Source organism: Pleurodeles waltl, chromosome 1_2 (assembly GCF_031143425.1).
Source record: "Pleurodeles waltl isolate 20211129_DDA chromosome 1_2, aPleWal1.hap1.20221129, whole genome shotgun sequence".
NCBI classification, from domain to species: domain Eukaryota; kingdom Metazoa; phylum Chordata; class Amphibia; order Caudata; family Salamandridae; genus Pleurodeles; species Pleurodeles waltl.
In genome coordinates this window covers 51,372,487-51,390,811 of record NC_090437.1, presented here as the reverse complement: position 1 = coordinate 51,390,811, position 18,325 = coordinate 51,372,487, and the positions used below count along the sequence as shown (strand labels likewise).

The following is an 18,325-nucleotide window of genomic DNA, read 5'->3' as shown; positions in this document are numbered from 1 at the left end:
TTTAGCTTTAAGGTAGCAGATTTGGATGCATTTAACTATCCATCTGGCTATACCTTGTTTTGATATTGGGTTTCCTGCATGAGGTTTTTGGAATGCAATAAATAGCTGTTTAGTTTTCCTGATGCTCTTTGTTCTGTCAATGTAATACATTAATGCTCTTTTGACATCTAAAGTATGTAGTGCCCTCTCAGCTACGGAATCTGGCTGTGGGAAGAACACTGGAAGTTCCACTGTTTGATTTAGATGGAACGGTGAAATAACTTTTGGTAGAAATTTAGGATTAGTCCTTAGGACGACCTTATTTTTGTGTAGTTGTATAAAAGGTTCTTGTATTGTAAACGCCTGAATCTCGCTTACTCTTCTTAGAGAGGTAATGGCGATGAGAAATGCAACCTTCCATGTTAGGAACTGTATTTCGCAGGAGTGCATGGGTTCAAAAGGTGGACCCATAAGTCTAGTTAAGACAACATTTAGGTTCCATGAAGGAACAGGTGGTGTTCTTGGTGGAATAATTCTTTTAAGGCCCTCCATGAATGCTTTAATGACTGGTATCCTATATAGGGAAGTTGAATAGGTAGGCTGCAGGTATGCAGATATTGCTGCAAGGTGTATTTTAATGGAAGAGAAAGCTAGGTTAGATTTTTGTAAGTGAAGCAAGTAACCCACTACATGTTTTGGGGTTGCGTGTAATGGTTGGATTTGATTAATATGGCAGTAGCAAACAAACCTTTTCCATTTACTGGCATAGCAGTGCCTGGTGGATGGCCTTCTGGCTTGCTTTATGACTTCCATACATTCTTGGGTAAGTTGTAAGTGTCCGAATTCTAGGATTTCAGGAGCAAGATTGCTAGATTCAGCGATGCTGGATCTGGGTGTCTGATCGTTTGGTTGTGTTGTGTTAACAGATCCGGCCTGTTGGGCAGTTTGATGTGGGGTACTACTGATAGGTCTAGCAGCGTTGTGTACCAGGGTTGCCTTGCCCAAGTTGGTGCTATTAATATGAGTTTGAGTTTGTTTTGACTGAGTTTGTTTACCAGATAAGGAAGGAGAGGGAGAGGAGGAAAAGCGTAGGCAAATATCCCTGACCAGTTGATCCATAGGGCATTGCCGTGGGACTGCCTGTGTGGGTATCTGGATGCAAAGTTTTGGCATTTTGCGTTCTCTTTTGTCGCAAACAAGTCTATTTGGGGTGTTCCCCAGAGCGTGAAGTAAGTGTTCAGAATTTGGGGGTGAATTTCCCATTCGTGGACCTGTTGGTGATCTCGAGAGAGATTGTCTGCGAGTTGATTCTGAATTCCTGGGATAAATTGTGCTATTAGGCGAATTTGGTTGTGAATTGCCCAACGCCATATCTTTTGTGCCAGCAGGCTCAATTGCGTTGAGTGCGTCCCCCCTTGTTTGTTTAGATAATACATTGTTGTCATGTTGTCTGTTTTGACGAGAATGTATTTGTGAACTATTATTGGTTGAAAAGCCTTTAGTGCTTGAAAAACTGCTAGCAGTTCTAGGTGATTTATATGCAGTTTTGTTTGATGTACGTTCCATTGTCCTTGTATGCTGTGTTGATCGAGGTGTGCTCCCCACCCTGTCATGGAAGCATCTGTTGTTATTACGTATTGTGGCACTGGGTCTTGGAAAGGCCGCCCTTTGTTTAAATTTATATTGTTCCACCATAGAAGCGAGAGGTAAGTTTGGCGGTCTATTAACACCAGATCTGTAAGGCGACCCTGTGCTTGTGACCACTGTGATGCTAGGCACTGTTGTAAGGGCCTCATGTGCAGTCTTGCGTTTTGGACAATGGCTATGCATGAAGACATCATGCCTAGGAGTTGTAATATCATCTTTGCTTGTATTTTTTGTGTTGGATACATGCGTTGTATGATGTTGTTGACATTTTGAATTCTTTGTGGGCTTGGAGTGGCTACTCCTATTGTTGTGTTTATTATGGCTCCTAGGTATTGTTGTACCTTGCGCGGCAGAATGTTGGATTTTGCGAAGTTGACTGTGAACCCTAGTTTGTAGAGGGTTTGTATGATTTGATTTGTGTGTTGTGAGCACGTTATTAACGAATGGGTCTTGATTAGCCAGTCGTCTAGATACGGGAATACATGTATTTGCTGCCTTCTGATGTGTGCAGCGACTACTGCTAGACATTTAGTAAAGACTCTTGGTGCGGTTGTTAAACCGAAAGGCAGTACCTTGAATTGGTAGTGTTTTCCTTTGAATACAAACCTTAGGTATTTCCTGTGCGATGGATGTATTGGTATATGGAAATACGCGTCTTTGAGGTCTAATGTTGTCATGTAGTCGTGTAGTTTCAGCAATGGTAACACTTCTTGTAGTGTGACCATGTGAAAGTGGTCTGATTTGATGTATGTGTTTAGTATTCTTAGGTCTAGGATTGGTCTTAGCGTTTTGTCCTTCTTTGGTATTAAGAAGTACAGTGAATAAACTCCTGTGTTTATTTGTGTGTTTGGTACTAACTCGATTGCGTTCTTTTGCAATAGTGCTTGAACTTCTATTTCCAGGAGCTCGGAATGATGTTTTGACAAATTTTGTGCTCTTGGTGGTATGTTTGGAGGGAATTGTAGAAATTCTATGCAATAACCATTTTGGATAATTGCTAGAACCCAAGTGTCTGTAGTGATTTCCTCCCATGCTTTGTAATAATGACCTATTCTTCCCCCCACTGGTGTTGTGTGGAGGGGGTGAGTGACATGTGAGTCACTGCTTAGTTGTAGGGGTTTTGGGGCTTTGAAATTTTCCCCTATTCCTAGGGAATTGCCCTCCTCTATATTGGCCCCGAAAGCCTCCCCTGTACTGTCCCTGGTAACTGGATGGTGTTGCCTGTGAGGTGCTGGCTTGTGTGGCCTGACCCCGAAACCCCCCTCTAAAGGGTGTTTTGCGGAAGGTGCTGTAATTTCCTCTGCTCTGCGGGGAGTAGAGTGCGCCCATGGCTTTAGCAGTGTCTGTGTCCTTTTTAAGTTTCTCAATCGCCGTGTCCACTTCTGGACCGAACAGTTCTTTTTCGTTGAATGGCATATTGAGAACTGCCTGCTGAATCTCTGGTTTAAACCCAGACGTTCGTAGCCATGCATGCCTTCTGATGGTCACAGATGTATTTATTGTTCTTGCAGCTGTGTCTGCTGCGTCCATGGAGGAGCGTATCTGGTTGTTTGAAATGTTCTGTCCTTCTTCAACCACTTGCTTTGCCCTCTTTTGTAGGTCTTTGGGTAGATGTTCAATGAGATGTTGCATCTCATCCCAATGGGCTCTGTCATAGCGCGCAAGAAGTGCCTGTGAGTTAGCGATGCGCCACTGGTTTGCAGCTTGTGCTGCGACTCTCTTTCCAGCTGCATCGAACTTGCGGCTTTCCTTATCTGGGGGTGGTGCGTCCCCAGATGTGTGGGAGTTGGCCCTTTTCCTAGCTGCTCCTACAACAACAGAATCTGGTGGCAGCTGCGAAGTTATGAAAATAGGGTCTGTAGGAGGCGCTTTATACTTTTTTTCCACCCTTGGTGTGATTGCCCTACTTTTGACCGGCTCCTTAAAGATGTCTTTTGCGTGCCGAAGCATACCAGGGAGCATCGGCAGGCTTTGGTAGGAGCTGTGGGTGGCAGAGAGGGTGTTGAATAGAAAGTCATCCTCGACTTGTTCTGAGTGGAGGCTTACATTGTGGAATTGTGCTGCTCTAGCCACCACCTGAGAATATGCAGTACTGTCCTCTGGTGGTGATGGCTTTGTAGGGTATGCCTCCGGACTGTTATCTGACACAGGGGCGTCGTATAAGTCCCATGCGTCCTGATCCTGGTCACCTTGGCTCATGGTGGTGTGAGCCGGGGAATGTGATGGAGTTTGTGCTGGCGAGACGTGAATTATAGGTGGAGGAGAGGGTGGCGGAGTAACCCTTTTCACCATTTTTGTTTGTGGTGTTTGGTCAGTTTGAAATTCCAGTCTTCTCTTTCTCCTAATAGGGGGAAGGGTGCTTATCTTTCCTGTCCCCTGCTGTATAAAAATACGTTTCTGCGTATGGTCTACATCGGTGGATTGCAGGTCTTCCTCAAACCTATGCTTTCGCATTTGGGAGGTCATTGATTGCTCTTCGGTATAAGAGCCTGAAACTGGGTCGGTTGCAGGTTGTTTCGGCACCAAAACCCTGTCTGCATCTTTTTTCGGCTCCGAGGTGGCTTTTTTCTTTTTCGGAGTCGAAACATCTCGGCGTAGATCTTCATCGGTGCCGCTGTCTCGGCGTCGAGCCGTGTCTACACCGCTATCTCGGTGTCGATGTATGTCTCCAGCACTTTCTCGGTCCCGAGAAGGCTGCGTGCCGGTGTCTCGACCGGAGTCGGACGGTCTCGGCACTGATTGGGCCTTTTTCGGTGCCGACGGTCGGTCACCGAATTTATGGGTGGAGCCATGGCCTGGTGGCAGTGGCGTCCCCTGGGCCTTGACAATCTTCTTATGCGTGGTTTTCGACGTCTTACTCACGGTTCGTGGATCGTCGAATTCCTCGGAGTCCGATTCGTGTATCGAAAAGGTTTCTTCCTCTTCCTGTACCTCGAACTCTCGGTGCGCTGTCGGCGTGGACGCCATTTGAAGTCTTCTGGCTCGACGGTCTCGGAGTGTTTTTCGGGACCGGAACGCACGACAGGCCTCGCAAGTGTCTTCACTGTGCTCAGGTGACAGGCACAGGTTACAGACCAAGTGTTGGTCTGAATAGGGGTATTTTTTGTGGCATTTGGGACAGAAACGGAACGGGGTCCGTTCCATCGGCGTTCTTCTACACGCGGTCGGGCCGAGTAGGCCCCGACGGGGATCGAAAACTACCCCGAAGGGCTCCGGAGCTCTTCGATGCGGTGTTGATTCTAACTACGCCGATCTCGAACGCAACAATACCGACGAAAATTTTCCGAAATTTAGCTGTTTTTCCGTTCCGAAACTCGGAGCGACAGGAACACGTCCGAACCCGATGGCGGAAAAAAAACAATCGAAGATGGAGTCGACGCCCATGCGCAATGGAGACAAAAGGAGGAGTCACTCGGTCCCGTGACTCGAAAGACTTCTTAGAAGAAAAACAACTTGTAACACTCCGACCCAACACCAGATGGCGAGCTATGCAAAACATGCGTATCTACAGCTACAGATGCCATCGAACTCCTGGTTCCTAAGCCAAGTAAGGACCCCACTACGCCTTCTGCAAATAGGCCAATCTCCGTATTAAATTTCAATGTCAAACTGTTGAGTAGTGTTCCAGCCTCTCGTCTTCTTCCTCACCTTTCATCATTAGTACATTCCGACAAATCTGGGTGTATCCCTAAATGCAGCACTCTACACAGTTTGCGCCAACTGGCCCATGTTTACCACTCCACACAGTCTAAACCAGAGGAAACGGCCCTATTATTCTTGGACATAGCACAGGCATTTGATTACTTGCACTGGCAATACTAGTAGCAGGTGCTGAGGAAATTGGGCATCGGACCAGACAACATACTGTAGGTTTATGGTTGTATTAAAAAAAGGTTGACCCTTTGTAGCAGGAATGTGCTGGTGATGTTTGGAACATTGCCACCTAGCATGTTCATCAGGTGACATACTTGGGCTACAACACAGTATGCAAAATTCTGTATGAAATTTTTAAGTATTTTTCTCAGCTCAATCTGTAAACATAGTTTTAAAATTATGTTTTGAATACGAGCAATGATTTTCAGTAATTATGCATGAAACAAATATGAAGTGGGGAGCAGAGAAAAGCTGGTTAAGACTCAAAGCACAGAGTTAGTGAGAAAGGAGGAAAGAGGATGGCAAAAGTAAAGGGAGAAAAGGTGAGAGTTGCAGGAGGCTATCAGAGGAACAAAAGGCAGCTAGTTCAAGCAGAGTTTAAAAAATAACCCTTTAAACTGTTTGTGAAACTGGAGGAAATCTTTTGAGGATCCTAAGACAACATGAAGGGAGCTCCAGTCGGAAGAGGTTATTCCGCAGAATGATTTTGTAGTGGTCCATGCATAACCTAACCTGAATAACGTGCATAATAAGCTTGCTTGCTGATGTTTTGTGCAACAAAAGGTATTGAGTCATGTAAATAATGTGAAATTGCAAATTCTGCAATAAAATATGCTATTTCAAAGTCTAACAACTGAAGTGTTGTAGGGATGATCTTGCAAAAGATGTTTACTGCAGGGAAGTGTTTAATATCATTGCTTCTATTGCAATTGTGTATGTCCCATGATGCACCCATTTATTTCAGCATGTTCTTTTGGCATTTGAAAGTTTACAGAACTTACAAAGCAGGATCATCTGGCCTGCTGCACATTGTCTTTTCCGGTGAATTGAGTTTTGCAATTCTTTAAGACGTACACCAATCAAACAGCTGTCATTTGCAAAATGTAGTCTGTAAATTACAGACTGTGTTTAGTGACAGTATTATATGTACAGGACCAGAAATACATTATGCAAGATGACTTGATTACAGTGTTTACAGGAAAGAATGATGACCAATAAAGATAACAGAACAATAATTCAAATATGATTACCTTTGACAGGTGCAAAAGAAGGCCGCAGGTTGTCTAAGTGGTGGAAAAACGTCTTGTCACACATGGAACCTAATGGGGGAGCTATGCCACCAACTTCATTGATGACTCTGCTTCGAACACGCTTTGGTGGATGAGGTTTTTTGAACAACTGTTACAATGAAAAAGTAAAATGTTAATGTGTTGACAACACTAGGGTCATGAACAACTGCTTAAATGGGGATTGCCACTGGACCAGATGGGCTATCAAAACGACCAACTAAAAATGTAATAGTTTCATTTTAGATTCTGCTGGAAAAAAACCTCATAAAGGCACGTTTAGAGGATATCAGATGAGAACTGAGACTGGGGGAGAAGGGCAGCTAAGTGAATCAAGTTAATTCAAGGAGTTAAAAAATACTTTATGAAAACAATGAAATGGTGAGGCAGCAAACAGAAGAGAATGAGAGAGAAAGGTAAAAGGGAAAAATTAAATGTAAAAGAAGGAACCAAAATAGAAAGAAGGAAAAGTTAAAATATAGATGAAAGTAAGCAAGAAAGGGGGCAAGGATGGAAGAAAAGATGGATGAAGGATTGATTTATGAAAGGGTATTCAAAAGAATGGAGGACGGCTAGATAAATGAAAGAATGGCTAAATGTATGAACAGATGAGTAAAACAGTGAAAGGACTGATGGCAGTGTGAAACGATGGAAGAATGGAATGGTGAAAGTATGCACGATTAGGAGGGTGGATGGAAGGTGGGGGAAGATGAATGAGTAGAATGATGGATGTAGGATGAATGGAACTAGTCGAGGGAGGGTCGCTTTGCTTCTCCAGGATTATATTTTTTTAATATATTCACATGCTTGAATCTTCTCTGTCGTTATGGTGGAAGTCCCACGGTAAGGAAATTAAAAGCAGTGCTGAAGCCTTGGCATTTATCTCCAATGTAAAACACACTGTTAGCCTGTTCATATTGTTTTAATACACTCAAATGTCAACCAATCAGAGCTCAGACTCAGAAGCACTCACCCCCTGCAGAGCCAGCATACCTCAGGTTTCTTACCGCGTGTGTGTTTGGGAGTCTCCCTGAGCTCTGTTCAGTCAGTGTTTCACTGCTAAACCTTTGAACTACAGCTCTTCATTTTATCTTCAAACATCAAAAGAACATCTGAGGGAGTGTGTTTTGCTGTCTTTGGCAGAATGCCTAAGGCTACGAAAAGGCTGTTCAGGCCTTGTAAGACTTGTGAAAAGTCCAGTCTCTGTTCTTAGGACCCCCACAAAGAGTGACTATAGTGCCTTAATCCTCAACTTAAGCCTAAAGACTGCAAATACTTTTGTACTTTTTCTGTTAAACCCTCAAAGGCCGGGAGGGTAGATTACTCATGTGGCTGCAGAAAAAGAAGAGAGACTGATGGATTCAGAGTGTGAGTAGAGGGCTCATTCCTTCTCAAAGACCAGAAAAAGGGAAATCTTCATCCTCGGACAGAGGCTCTAAAAAATCCAGGTCTCATAGTAGGGAGACCAGTATTGAGAGAAAAAGAAGCAAGGAGCTGGCTGATCCTTCTTCTCATGAAAAGTCTATTTCATCACCCATACCTGCTCCTGATACTCCATTCAATGAGCCATCTAAAAGAAAATTCATCAGTCTATGGAACCGTAGGCGAAAACTGTGCTGTCTACATCTACCATGTCACCTAGAGTGTCCTTGCTGACATGGGAATGGACGGTGATTTCAACTACACTGACAAACAGAACAACTTCCTCATCACCGATGAAGACCCTGATGATGGCGTCATCGACAAGAACATCTCCAACGGTGAAGTTTTCAACAGCGACAGTCGCATCCACAGCTGTTCTGTCAATGAAGGCTACTGCCGGATTTAGGTCATCGACGAACCTGTTGATGATCCCTTCAATGGCGGAAAAAGACACTTTGACATTTCTAGTAAAGGCTCTTCTCTGCCACAGGGCATTTCAAAGATCTCACCCCTGCCTCCAGCACATTTACTGCAGTTTCATGAATCTAGGGATGAAGGTCTTTTTGGTGCTGCATATAGTCCCTCCCAGTTGAATGATCAGTGCAAGGAGACGGAGGATGAGGAAGCAGACCCTGACCATTCAACATATCTTGAGGGCGAATATTCCTTCTCTGACAGGGGTCATCAATCTGCCCAAGAATATGATACATTCCAAGAACACTATCGGTATGAAGAGCAAGCGGAAGAGCTGCACCAGGGGCAAGAGCCAGCTAATGCAACCCCAGTCACACTAGTCACAGACTTGCGCATGATGAAGGACTATTTTAAGAAGTTCCCATATGCTAATGCCATTAAACAGCCTACACCTAGGAAGTCCTTGAAACCACTCCTGAGCCACAGAGTATACCCAAGCCATAAAAAGAAAGACCTGTACCACCAATGATTACTATTCCAGATACTTTTCAGGACAGTGATGGTGACCAGCGGCCAGAAGAGGGAGCGATCCAGTTAAATCCTAGTGACCAGCCTGAGTGGGATTATTATGTGACACCAATGCCAGTGTCTCCTACTCCTATTACAGTGGACTCTCCGCCAGCGGACATTGGTAGTTTCCATGACCTGCTTGAAAGAGCATCCAAGCGATTTGACCTACCTCTGCCAGCTAAACAGACAGAGTGCTTCCTCTATGATTTTAAGGCAGGAGCGCAGCACACAACTCATGCTATCCCTATTGTCAACTGTATCTGGCAATCAATATTTGCTATTATCCAAAAGCTAGATAAAAAAATACAAAGCTCCAGACAATTCACCTAGATGCTCCATTGATCAACCTATAACAGACTCTGTCATTATGCAGGCTGCTCAGAGAAGAGCAAAGAACCTGCCCACGCTGTGCATGGCTCTTCTGGCTAAAGAAGGAAGCAAGCGAAATAATATTTGAAAGCAGTTATCTGCCATGGGTGCTACTTCAATAAGAGCCTCCAATGCTCTGGCGATCCTTGGGAGACAAGACCTTCAGATGTGGTCTGATATTTTATCGTTATTGGAGTTTCTCCCAAAAGACAAAACAAAGGAAACCTAGGAAATCTTAATGTAAGGAGAGAAGGCCTTGTCTGAAATCATTGAAGTGGCATGGAGGATTCTTCCGCAGACTTCAGATAAATGGCTAGAGCGTCAGTATTGCAATGCCAAGGAAGGCTTAAAGCAACTATATTTCGCCCAGATGTGCAAGCCAAAATCCTCGACTTGCCTTTTGACAGGAACCTGATTGGGAAACATGCTGATGAGGCTTTGCAGTCCATAAAGGCTGATACTGAGACTGCAGAATCGTTGGGCACCTTGCAGGAGATGCGTTTACAGACCTTTCGGGGCATGGGCAGAGGTCCATTGAATACCAAACCATAGGTTCAGCAGAGGTTTCAACCATACTCAAAACAGAGCTTTCGACCACAATATTCAGCCCAGTCCTACAGACCAACATCTTGGTATTCCGGACAGCTAGTGCGTCACTGTCCTTTGGCGGGAGGAAAGACACAGGATACTAACAGGAGACAATGAAGTGAAACAGGCTCCTGTCACTTCAGTCCCACTTCAATTCGACAACCCTCTCTCCAATTCGTCAATCACTGGAAGCTCATCTCTGCCGAAAGATGGGTGTTAGATGCAATCTAACGCGGTCACACCCTGGAATTCATTCAAAAGCCTCCCAACCTACCTCTGCGCAAGGCATCTCCTTTCATCTTCCAATTTTGAGGAAAGAAATTCGATTGCTTTTTTCCAAGGAGGTAATAAAGGAAGTGCCGTTCAATCAGCGCAAATCAAGGTTTCTACTCCAACTTCTTCCTCATCAAGAAGCAGTCAGGAAAGTGGAGGCAGGTGATGGATCTGAGGCTCATAAACAAGTTAACAAAAAAACAGCCCTTCGGGATGCTATCTCTTCATGAGATTTTGCAGCTGGTGGACTCCACAGACTACCTGTCGTCCCTAGATCTACTGGACGCATATTTCTCTATTCCGATACATCCGAAGTACCCAAGGACTCCCAGGTTCAGGTGGCAGGGTGCCATTACCAGTTCAAGGTGCTCCTTTTCGGGTTAGGTTTGGCTCCCAGAGTATTTACCAAATGGATGGTAGTGGTAGTGGCAGTGGCAGCCTCTCTCATACATTCAGCTCACCAGGTATTTCTGGACGACTGGTTGATAAAGGATCCCACTTTTCTTTCAGCAAAAAGGTCAACATAGGCTTTTATGTGGCTCTTTCAATTCTTAGGCCTCAAACTCAACAAGGAAAAATCATCACTCATTCCATCCAGGTGGACGGTGTTCCTAGGAGCGATCCCGGACACAAGGTTGTCAAAAGCTTTTCCCACGGAAGACAGGATTTCTTGCTTACAAGCGATCATGCCATCCTTCTCTTAAATAGAGTTCATTTCAGTAAGAATTCTTACTGTGGAGGATGATGTCATTCCGAATTGCTGCCTTCACATGCGACCTCTTCAGGACCTGATTGAGGCACAGTGGACTCAATGTTGCAGATCTTTCAAGGACAGAATTTCAATCACTCCAAAGATGAGATTAGTGATGTCCTGGTGGATTATCAGAAACAACGACTCACAGGGTCTCTCTCTACTTCCTGTGACATCACATGTGGTGATGACAACAGACACCCCCGTACAAGGCTGGGGAGCTCAACTGCAGGACTTAGAGGTTCACAGGAAGTGGTCCTTTCAGGAAGCATTGACACACACAAACCTAGAGCTGAAGGTGGTTATTCTAGGCCTTCAGGCCTTTCTTCCCAGAATCCACAACTCTAAGGTACTGGTGGGAATGAACAACACTACCACCATGTTCTATCTCACCAAACAAGGAGGGACGAAATCACAGGTTGTGTCAGCTCAAGCACAACAGATATGAAAATGATTCTTAACCAAAAACATTGTGTTAAAAATAGAGCATGTTCCAGAAGCACAGAACGAATAGGCGGATTCCCTCAGCAAAACAGACAAGCAATGCCATAAGTGGGAGCTCAACCAGAGTCAGTTACAGAAGGTTTTTCAGTCTTGGGAGTACCCAACCCAAGATCTTTTCACAACTTATTAAGAAGTGCACATTTTTCACCAGCAGATACCTTAAACCAGGTTCTTTGGGGATTGCCTTCCACTTCTCTTGGATGGGGATGTTCGCATGTGCATTTCCCCAGTTTCCACTCATTCCAAAGGTCATACAAAAAAAAAAAAAAACCTTGCCTTCTCATTCTCATTGCCCTGGCGTGGCTAAGACAGTTTAATTTCACAGAGCTTCTTCACCTTTCAGAGTGCTCGCACATTCAGTTCCAACCGAAGAAGGATCTCCTATCAGTGACCTACAGATTCAAGCTCTCAACTTGTTAGCCTGGCTCATCAGCATACTGAACTCAGAGCTCCAGGCCTTTCTGAAGAATGTGCTTCAATTCTCCATAATGCTCATACTCCTTCTACAAACAAATACTACTCTGCAAAGTGGAGAGATTTGCTCATGGTGTGCTTCTCAGTCTTACCATCCTTTTCTCCTCTACACCTGAGCAGATTCTCCCCGATCTGCTGCATCGAGCCAAATAAAGTCTCATACATGCATTCATTAGGGTGCATCTAGCTGCGTTTTATAGATTCAGATGGTGCTCAGACAGTGCTCTGGGCAGTTATCTTCATGGTCCAATAGATTGGTGGAGGCGTTTATGAAAGGTCTGTTCGGGCGCTTATCCTCCGGTCAAGCCTCCTCCTGTTCTTTGGCAGCTGAACACAGTCTTATCACAGCTTATGAGATTTCCTTTTGAACCTTTTCACATGTCTGATTTGAAATTACTCTCTTGGAAAGTTCTCCTATGAATCGTCCTCACCTGCGGAAAGAACAAAAGCTTTCTGGAAATCAAGTCAACTGCTCATTTTCTTCTCATATCCAAGAAAGGGTCAAGATTTATCGCGGGCTAGCATTGCTTGCTGGGTCTTGGCGACTATAGTCTTCTGTCATGAAAAGGCAGGACATCTGCCTACTGCTAAAGTGAAGGCTCATTCAACCCGTAAGATCACAGCGTCTTCATCCCTATTTGCAGGAGCGTCACTACAGGACATCTGCAGGGTGGGGATGAGGGTTAATGCCCACACCTTCACAAAGCACTACTGCTTGGATTCCTGGTGTAAAGCTGATGAGGCAGTTCGACAGGGTACTCTGCAACGCCGGTTTTCAAAAGATATGCGGTTTTCAGTTTCAGCCCATATCTGTTATTACATCTACTGTGTTCTCAAATTTTTCAATTATTGTTATTGCTTGCTGCTGTGTTGCTTCTTCAATGCCTCTACAGTTTCAATGTGCTTTGTTTTACTCTTCTTATTTAAGTTCTTTCATGGTGGGATGGTTCTCTTTACCCACCGCCATGGTTAAATTGATACTGCGAACTAATTTGATTCAAGGTTGTGAATCTATAAAAGATACAATACTGGAGAAAAAAAAAAAGTTACTTACCTGTACACTGTGGTTCTGCGATATTGATATCTTTTATAAATTCATATGCATGCCTCCTTCCTCCCCGTTAAGGCTCACCATTTCAGACCTTTTAAGCTTGTATTACACTTGTGCTCGAAATCTGAGGTATGGTGGCTCCACAGAGTATGAGTGCTTCTGGGTGTGAGCTCTTACTGGTTAAAGTTTGGGTGTATTAAAACAATGCCAACAGGTTAACAATGTGCATTGATTTTACACTGGAGATGAATGCTAAGGCGTTAGCACAGCTTTTAGTACTCTTACCGTGGGAATCCCACCATGACGAAGGGCTTGATTCAAGCATGTGACTCTATAAAAGATATCAACACTGGAGAACCATAGTGTACATGTAAGTAACTTGTTTTTTCACTGTGTGTCATTGAGATTTAGTTCTAAGAGGGAGGTATTTTAAATTTCTGGCTAATCCCTATTGACAACATTACATTATGAAACAGCAAGGGATGTCACCTGTACTCAAACAGATCAGGTTTCATTGCTAACATTGGTTCACAAATGAAAAAGTTACCACAGTACTTAATTATCAGTTACTAACCATGATTAACTAACTACAAAGTAAACCTCAACTGTCATGGATCAAGTTAGCATCTGCCATGCCAGCACCTCTATTTTAAGAAAGAGTGCAGTGAAGAGAAGACAGTACTTGAAGGCACTGTAACCTGTTTGGGTATTTGTCCAAAGTTGTTGATGAATCCAATGGTTGCCGTCTCCTTCAGGGGGTCATTGATGTTGTAAATGTCCACCTGCCCTTCGTAGAAGAGATGATGGAAGACATTGACAGCTTCTACTGCTGCAGGACCTTGCTGCTTGTACCCAAAGATCAGGTCAATCCACTCGTGCAGATGTGCGCTCACATAATCACACTCCAGGGCCTGCATTGGCAAAGAAGCATCATCATACAGAAAGGGTCAGCAGAGATTCTTAATAGTAGATGCCAGAGGAAGCATATTTGTTAATATTGTTTCAGTAGAACAAACAGTATGCATTTCATACAGATAAAAGTAGTTACTAGCAACATATTTTAATCCCTTGTACTTCCTCTGTCGGAGAGAGCATGCAATATCTGTTTTAATTGCAAGTTAACACAAGTAAAGATCACACACAATAAACATGTCAAGCCTGTAAGCTAGAAACAAGTGCATTTGATTTTCTACTTATACATAAGGGACACAAAGTGGTTGCCAGTGGAATAAGGAACATCAAGTGATGCACAGTTCACACAGATAAAAGCCTACATCACACGCTACAACCATTTTCCCCAAACTGCTCTTTCCATAAATCAGCTGATGTCTGGCTTTCCACTAAGAGTTGAAGATTATACAGTCAATGGTAAGCTCTTCTGAATGTGTCTGCTATCGCTATTGATTTTTTTTGTAAGGACAAGAACCTTCAAGATACCACTAATTAGCTTAAACGATTCACAGATAGCACAGATAGTATCAACTTTGCACATACATGTGTAATTCAATTTTAAAGAAGACCTTGTTTCATACACAAAGCTTTTTAAAAAATACAGCGATATAAACCATAGTTAAACCAACAATCAAGTACATATGATCAGGTGTACAGTATTTACAGTGCTCTATGTGGCGATTGATTACATGGTACCGGTGAGAAAGAATACAAACGAAATGAAAGGCCCTTATTGTGATTAGTGAGAAAGGCGATAGACCAAAAGATGGTCAGGAAAATAATACAATTATGAAATATCTGGAGCAGATCAACAATCAATGCAAGAGAAACAAATTGCAAAGTTCCTCCCTTGTCACCATAATTTCACAAATTGTCTTTTTGTTGATAATTGCACGCAGTATTTTATCCCAAATCGTCAATTCATGGGTCATCATCAGGAAAGACTGTGTTAGAGAGCACGTAGTAGATCTTCTGAGGTAGAAATTTATATTTACTAATGAGAAGAGAAACATGGTCAACTAGAAAAATATAGATATAGGTCTTCATAGGTCAATAGTGTTACCCAAGATTCCAATGGAGAGATTTCCCCGCAATATAATCATGTAGAACTAAAATTATGCATGGAAGCACAAGAATTGATCAAATTCTCTGGTATACACAAATGCAACTGATTGAGCAAATGAAAAAGGGTATGTTTGACGAATCAACCTAAAATATAATGATACACATGAGAACCAGAAACCTATTAATTATAGTTTCATGAAATGGAATGACCAGAGAGTGTAATTCAAGAATGTCAAAGTATCGATAACTGATGGTTCTCAAGAGTTCTAAGGATTGAATCAGTGGGAACTGAGTCCACTGGATAATGGCAGGCAACGTCAAAAATGCCAAGTAAATCAGCTTGTGGTTAAACTGATGTTAACAACAGGAAGAGAAGGAAGTGATCACTTCAAGGAGAAAGAGGCTCATTTAATATATCACCTCCCTCTGTGATAAAAAGGGCACTCGCTTGATTTACCAGAATGTCAAAACCCATACAAAGAATTAATCTGACAGTCAGCGTTTCCGCATGAGCACTGGACACTTCCAAGCTATGCAGAAGTAAACAAACAAGGAGAGATGAAGGCCAACATTACTTACCCTCAAGAAGTGATCCTACTAAAGGTATCCAAAAAAGTGTCATAGAAATGACTAAGGCTGGTGAATAAGCAGGGCTCCTTAGTCATAAGGAATTTCCTTTTGTAAATAACAAAACTCCAAGAATACTTATTATATGTATATATTACCAAGACTACACAAAAATATTACACATCCACCTGAGACCCTCACCGTCTCTGGCTGTGGGTCTATATTGGAACCTATAGGGAAATTATTTGAGTTTTACATGATGGATCTCATTAACTAAATTGAGGACTCCAATTTTGACACCACACTGGATCTTTTGGTTGGTCTATACATCAAGTCCCTTTATACGAACATCCCAACGACTGAGGATCTTGATATAATTAACTTTCTTTAGGAATCTAGACCAGCTCCTCATCGAGTATCTACATTTTGTCTAGTGTCACTCCTGGAAATTGCCTTGAGGAAGAACTTCTTGCTATTTAAGGATACAGACTGAGTTTCCATGGGAGCATGCTTTGCACCCAACTTCGCCATTCTCTATGTGGATAATTTTGAGCAACAAATAGTGCTCAATTAAGTTAATCCTTTTTGAACAGCATTCACCTACGGGAACACTACATAGAAGATATTTTCATGATATGGAGAGGAAGTGAGCCTGAACGTGCCTAATTCACCGAGTGGCTTAACACCACCCACATACATCTACATTTCACCTATACCCAGAAGTGAGTAATTATTGTTTTTAGACCTCACAATTAAAGTCTATGAAACTTGGCACTGTGTTATACAGGAGAGATTGTCTCCCATTTAGCCAGTTTCTGCATTTTAGCAGAAACTGCAAATGGAGAGGCGGCGGTGCTATCCAACAAACTCAAAAAGAACAAGGTTATCTGAAACACCTGGTTTCCAGGGAACTTAAAAGAGCTTAGTTCTGCACAAGGGAAGCCCTCCTTCCCCCCAGACCAAATAAGAAGACCAATCGTATTGCTTGTGTAACTCCTTAAATCCCAGTTTTCAGAAGGTTTTCAAGCATTATAAAGAAACACTGTAATATCCTTACAACCTGGTGATTGCTCAACAAAGCCACTTTGTTCTCACTCTGTCGAGACAAACTTTAACATGATCCTCAGGTGAAGGCCATTTTTTGGATTTCTGCACTAGCCAGTACTGCCTCGCTCTTGGGTCTACCTCCACAGAAGGGCATTTCACATGTGGGAATTTATCTGTAAGTGCATAAGCTCTGGATAGTAAATTCTTCCAATATGGTAATGTGCCACATACAATTCTCTGCCTTTGCAACTTATGATATATAGGCCGAACAACACAAAAGGTCAATTATCATGTTATTCAGCATAAAAGCTGCATTAGTTGAGAATGCACTCTTGGTGACACATTTCATAGATAAGTTCCACTCTGAAAATTCCTTCACATGGCAAGTGATTGATAAGGTCAAACTGCCTGCCAGGGGAGGGAACATACAGACACTATTGAACCATTATGAGTCCAAATGGATCATGAAGTGTTCTTCTACCACTTTGGACTTGAACTCACTAGATGAATGGCATTCGTTAATTTGATAGGGCTTTATATCTGGTCACCCAATACTTGTGTTGTGTCCTTTATCTTTGGGTCTATATGTTTTCTATATGAATGACTGTAATTCATACATGTTGTATTGTGCTTTTACGTTAATTTATTTAACCACAACTTTCTTCATTTGCTCTGTAAGTTGCACAAATGTGTACCTTGACTTCCAAAGCACCTTGGTCCATATTCTTGTCCGTCTAGGCCTAATTTTTGTTTTACATGATTATTTTACACAGATATTTCTCCACTGGAATCCCAGGTAGCACTTTTGACCTATGGAGACCTATATATAATTTTTCTAATTGTCCATGGTTTCCTTATCTCATTAGCATACATATATTTCTACCTCATACAATCTACTATGTGCTCTCTAACTTAGACTGTCCTGAAAATGTCCCTTGATTTGATACTTTTGAGTCGATACGTCACTGACAATCATCATCAAAAAGACTGTTTGTGGAATTATGATGACCAGTAAGGAGCTTTGTGAGTTCTTCTATTCATTTATTGATTGCTGTTTTGCTCCGGATATTTCATAACTGGATTACTTTTCTGGCCATCTTTTGGTCTGTTGCTGTTCACACATCACAATAAGGGGCTTTTTGTTCGATATGTTATTCTCACTCGTGCACCTTTTGATCACTCACCACACAGAGCACTGTAAATATTGTAAAACTAATCTATGTAGTTAATTGTTGGTTTAACTATGCTTTATGCAGCAGTATATTTATATAAAAAGGTTTTTTGTATAAAAGAAGCTCACCTTTAAAATTGATATATATATACATATATGTTTAAACTAATTAGTGGTACTTGAAAGGATCCTTACAATTCTCGTACCCCTTTATTCAAAGGATTACAAATAGTTCCTGGGGTTCTTATAGATAATTGCTACTGATTTTGACAGTGTAATAAAAGTAGGTCAAAGTATTTGTGGTCTATTCGCATTTTTAGACCTGTTTATGTATTTGTTTATCAGCAGCTAATGGTTTGCGTGTATGCAACAAACAATGTTTTAGATGTATCCAACATGCCTAACTGAAAATTGTTAAGAGCAAATTTGCCAGTTTTACAATAACTGACATAATTTACAATATGTATTTCCACACATCATTCCTCAAAACCACCTTTTTAAAATAAACACTGCAGTTCGCTCCAGTCACCTATGTACTAAGT

The 18,325-nt window shown here is 42.4% G+C and overlaps 1 protein-coding gene across 3 annotated transcripts in view; it reads right to left on the bottom strand.

Moving 5' to 3' along the window:
• The window catches only part of WDFY3 (WD repeat and FYVE domain containing 3), a 1,200,521-nt gene that overhangs the window by 154,741 nt on the left and 1,027,455 nt on the right, over positions 1-18,325 (bottom strand). For all 3 annotated transcript variants that reach the window (XM_069236246.1, XM_069236255.1, XM_069236264.1), the window contains 2 exons: positions 13,681-13,893; positions 6,531-6,678 (listed from right to left, as the gene is read on the bottom strand). In XM_069236246.1, coding sequence (XP_069092347.1) covers positions 6,531-6,678; positions 13,681-13,893 — 361 coding nt within the window. The remainder of the gene's footprint in view (positions 1-6,530; positions 6,679-13,680; positions 13,894-18,325) is intronic.